This window comes from Morone saxatilis, unplaced genomic scaffold (assembly GCF_004916995.1).
Source record: "Morone saxatilis isolate NCDOM2014 unplaced genomic scaffold, NCSU_SB_2.0 Contig16, whole genome shotgun sequence".
In the NCBI taxonomy this organism is placed as follows: domain Eukaryota; kingdom Metazoa; phylum Chordata; class Actinopteri; family Moronidae; genus Morone; species Morone saxatilis.
In genome coordinates this window covers 5623754-5628070 of record NW_023339718.1, presented here as the reverse complement: position 1 = coordinate 5628070, position 4317 = coordinate 5623754, and the positions used below count along the sequence as shown (strand labels likewise).

The 4317-nt window shown below is 43.0% G+C and overlaps 1 protein-coding gene across 1 annotated transcript in view; it reads left to right on the top strand.

Moving 5' to 3' along the window:
- Positions 1 to 4011, top strand: part of c5 (complement component 5) — a gene marked incomplete at its 5' end in the record, with an annotated part of 13054 nt that extends 9043 nt beyond the window's left edge. The window contains 12 exon segments of the mRNA XM_035658980.1: positions 59 to 214; positions 310 to 366; positions 442 to 526; positions 675 to 714; positions 848 to 950; positions 1137 to 1211; positions 1523 to 1628; positions 1824 to 1907; positions 2020 to 2109; positions 2183 to 2275; positions 3505 to 3643; positions 3729 to 4011. Coding sequence (XP_035514873.1) covers positions 59 to 214; positions 310 to 366; positions 442 to 526; positions 675 to 714; positions 848 to 950; positions 1137 to 1211; positions 1523 to 1628; positions 1824 to 1907; positions 2020 to 2109; positions 2183 to 2275; positions 3505 to 3643; positions 3729 to 3870 — 1170 coding nt within the window.
- Positions 4012 to 4317: the final 306 nt, after the last annotated feature.

Genomic DNA, 4317 nt, shown 5'->3' with positions numbered 1-4317 from the left:
TCTCTCTGTCTCTCTCTCTGACCTGTCTGTCTCTCTCTGTGACCTGTCTGTCTCTCAGGACACAGTGCTGACCATAAAGGCGGTCACAGAGTACAGCGGTGTCGTCACTCGAGCCACCCTCAATCAGCACATCAGTGTCCGCAACCAGAAGACGGGAGAAGAGAAGAGAGTCCAGCTCAGCCAGGCTGGCAGAACTGTCGTCTCGCCCATGGAGGTGAGGGCGAGACAGGTGGAGGACAGTGAGACAGGCTTAGGAGACGGAGACAGGTCCGCTGTGGTTAATAACCGTGTTCCTGTTTGTTCTCCCAGGTGACGAACGGCGTCATCACCGTGAAGGGTTACGGGTCAGGCGTGTCCGTAGTGAAAGTGGGTTGAACACAGTGAACTGTCTCACATTTAACTCCCAGAATGCACTTTGACTGTCCCTCGCTGTGTTTCCAGATGAAGACGGTTTACTACGAGACCACCACATCCACAGGGACATGTAACTTTGATATCAGCATAGAGGTGGCGGGCCCCGACACCAGTAAGTCCTCATATCTACTCACAGTCTCCCATATTAGTGATTAACTTATCAATAAATAATAAAACTGAACATTATTATTATATATATATTGTCTGTCTGTCTGTCTCTCTGTCTGTCACCAGAGTACATGTCTTCTTCTCCTCCTCAGATCCCAGTCTGCGGTCTCCTCACTTGGTCGCCTGTGCAAAGTAAGAAACCGACGGCGTGCTGATGAGTGGACGGCGTGCTGAGTCACAGCCGCCACCCAGATATTACACATCGTAACACATTCAGCATGAATATTAAAGCATTTATCTTCTTATCCTGAATGTGATGTTTCAGGTATAAACCTCCTCCTAACGAGCTGCTGACAGAGTCCACTCAGACACTGATGAAGATCCAGCTGCCGACAGGTGTGGATGCTTACCTGGAGGATCTCAAACAGGTGAGCTTTAAAACCAGAAACAGAGTGAATGAAAGAGTGAAAACGAATACTGTCGCTCTTTTAAATCAGCACACCAGATATTAACATATTATACAGGAGATATAAAATGTATAGAGGAGATATAGTATTTATAGACCAGATACAGCATTTATACGTCCGTACTGGAACTGATTTGTTGTTTTACAGTTCAGAGACATAGACGAGCCGATCATCTCCCACTACGAGCTCCAAGGAAACACTGTGGTCATTTATATGGACACTGTGAGTAACACAAACACCTTCAGCCAAAGTCGACTGCAAACATCCTTACACTGAAAATCTGAGAACATACAATATTTAACAACAACATAACAATTATTGTTCTGTAGAATCAAATATTATAAAAAAGCCTAAATGTAAAGTTTATGTGATTTGTGACGTAATTCCAGAGTTTTCCCATATTAGTCATTTTTGGTTTGATTTGTCTCTGTGCTGTGATAACTTCCTGTCTGGTTGGCTAGGCTCCTCTGTGATAACTTTCCTGTCTGGTTGCCAGGCTCGCTGTGCATGAAAACTTCCTGTCTGGTTGCTAGGTGCCCTCAGACGTCTTCCTGTGCGTTGGTTTTCGGATCAGGACCGGGTTCAGGGTGACCGGGGCCACCGAGTCCCTGTTTAGCGTCTATGAGCCTCAGGACAAAGGTGAGAGTCATGACCCGCCGTGCATGCTGGGACTTGTAGTCCTTATCAGATATATGTAAGCCCGTTAACGCCAGGAAGAGATAAAAACTGATGTATCATGTTCGATCTAAAGATTACAACTTTTTTAAACTTTTCCTCACACACACTCAGACTTTATAAACGGTGTCGGTGGACTCACTATGTGTTCTCCTGCAGGCAGCATGTGCACCAAACTGTTCTCCTACCAGGAGCAGGCTCTGCAGCGCCTCTGTGTGGGCGACCAGTGTCAGTGCATGACAGGTAACTTCTGCCTTCCGATTGGCCGATGTCAGATTTCATGTGGTGTTACGTGTTGTATGTCTGTTTTAACACAGTATACGTTGTTGTTGTTGTTGTTGTTGTTGTTGTTTAGCTGCATGCGCCACCTACAGAGGAACCATTGATTTGACTGTGACAGCAGACAAACACCTCGATGAGATCTGCCGGGCGCACATCCGATACGGTGAGTGGGAGCTGCAGGTGGATGTAAGGTCAGTCTGATGTGTGTTATTAACTCTCACTGTGTCTCTCTGCAGCCTACAAGGTCACAGTAACGTCTGCAGCAGCAGAAGGAGACTTTATGACCTACAAAGCCACCGTAGTTGAGGTCCTGAAGAACAAAGGCAAAGGTCAGTCTGACACTATGTGACGCCTTCATATCCACACACATTGTGGGAACAAGTTGCCTTCTTATTTAATGAATTATATAAATATAAGTGTGAATTGTAAAAGCTGGTAGGTTGAGTCTTTGCTGCAGCGGCCGTGGGTTCGACCTGCCCGGCATCAACCCGTCTCTCTCTCTCCTTCCTGTCTATCTCCAGCTGTCCTGTCAATAAATCAAAAAGCCCCAAAAATGATATCATTTTTCTTATTTTGATTATTGTCAGACTTGTTTTCATTCTTCCTTCTGTTGGTATTTTGGGAGATTATGAAGAGGAAAACATGAATTATACATTCAACTTTACAGTTTTACTTCAGCTATCTGTACTTAACTTGGGTATTTATTTTTGACTTGTTTACACAAAAATCTGAACTTTCTACTCCTTACAATTTAAAAACTGGCTTATTAGTTTAGTTTTAATGCATTTGAAGGGAATTATCATTGATTTATTTATTGATATTTATTGCACGACTTCCCAGCATAAAGGCCGGTTCATATCACACAGGACAGAGAGGGAGACTCCACCTGGTCTGAACTTTCAGATTTACACAGAAACTGTTGTTGAAATCCTTCAGAGACACATAGAGTACTTTATACTTTTTACTTTTATACTTTAAGAACATTTGGGTGCCTGTACTTTATCACTTTTGTTGAGTAAAGAATCAGAACTTCTACTTTTACCTGCAGGTTTTTATACATGAGTATGTGTACTTCCACTTCAGCAACCTCCTCTGTATATAACAGTCACAGTCACAGAGGACATTTATCTACTTTTAATGCTTTAAGTACATTTAACTGATTACAGGGACGCTGGAGGGCGCTGAGAGAAAGTCATGATATAGACATTATGATGTCTTTGCATTAGTTTGAATAGCCAGAATCATTTAAAGTCTATTTGATAGTTATTAACAACATTTTACACATTTTATAAGAAACCTTCCCTGCCATAAATATCAGTGTATAAATGTAAATCCCAAGAAAAGAAGAGACAGTCGGGATGAGTTGAAACTTTTTTATGATTTTCATTAGGACAGATTTTAATGGCTGATTATATACTTAATGTACATACTGTAATAGAGTACTTTACAGTGTGGTTTTGGTACTTTTACTGGAGTAATGTATCTGAGTACGTCTGTCTCTTCATGTGGCAGCAGGTTGTGTTACTTTATGTTTCCTCTTTCTGTGTGTCTGTTGCAGAGTTCGAGGCGGTGAGTTCAGGTACACAGGTAGAGCTCATAAGAAAGATCACCTGCAGTGCAGTTGACATCCAGAACAACAAACAGTACCTGGTGGTGGGAGCCAGCGGGTCAGAGGTCACGCTCAGCAGTGGCTTAACGTGAGTGTCTCTCTGCCACTCTCTCACCTGTAGTCCTTCCAGTCTGATGCCACTCTGAGCGGCGGTGTGTGTGTTCTGCCCCCAGGTATCGCCTTCCTCTGGACAAGGAGGCGCTGGTGGATCTGTGGCCCACAGACTGTACCTCTCCGGATTGTTCCGAGTACATCAGGCAGCTGGACGATGTCGCTCTGGACCTGCAGTTAACCAGCTGTCCTGACTCCAAATAACGTTTTAATTTCAGAGGAGGACAGATACAGACGCTGCTTCCTCTGCTCAGGAAATGTTGTTGGCTCTCAGTTCAAATGTAAACAGACTTTATTTCTTCTTTTGCTAATTGTTTCATAACCTGCCAATAAAAGTCAGATAAACTCTCAGTGTGTAACTGATATATTATCATTATTACTATATCTATATAATCTAATTTAGACTGAGGGGAAATATAACATTAAAGGGTCCCGTGTTGTATATGTTTGGGTTGACCCTCTAATGGAGCGTTTTATAATTTACCTGAGGTCATTGATCCAAACCCAAGCTTCAGTTTCCACTTTATTTAAATCCTACACTGGATCAAACATCACTGTGTCAGTACACAATGAAAGAATCTATCTATAAAGCAAGAAATCTGTCTGTCTGTGTGTGTGTGTGTGTGTGTGTGTGGCTCAAATATCTCTGCA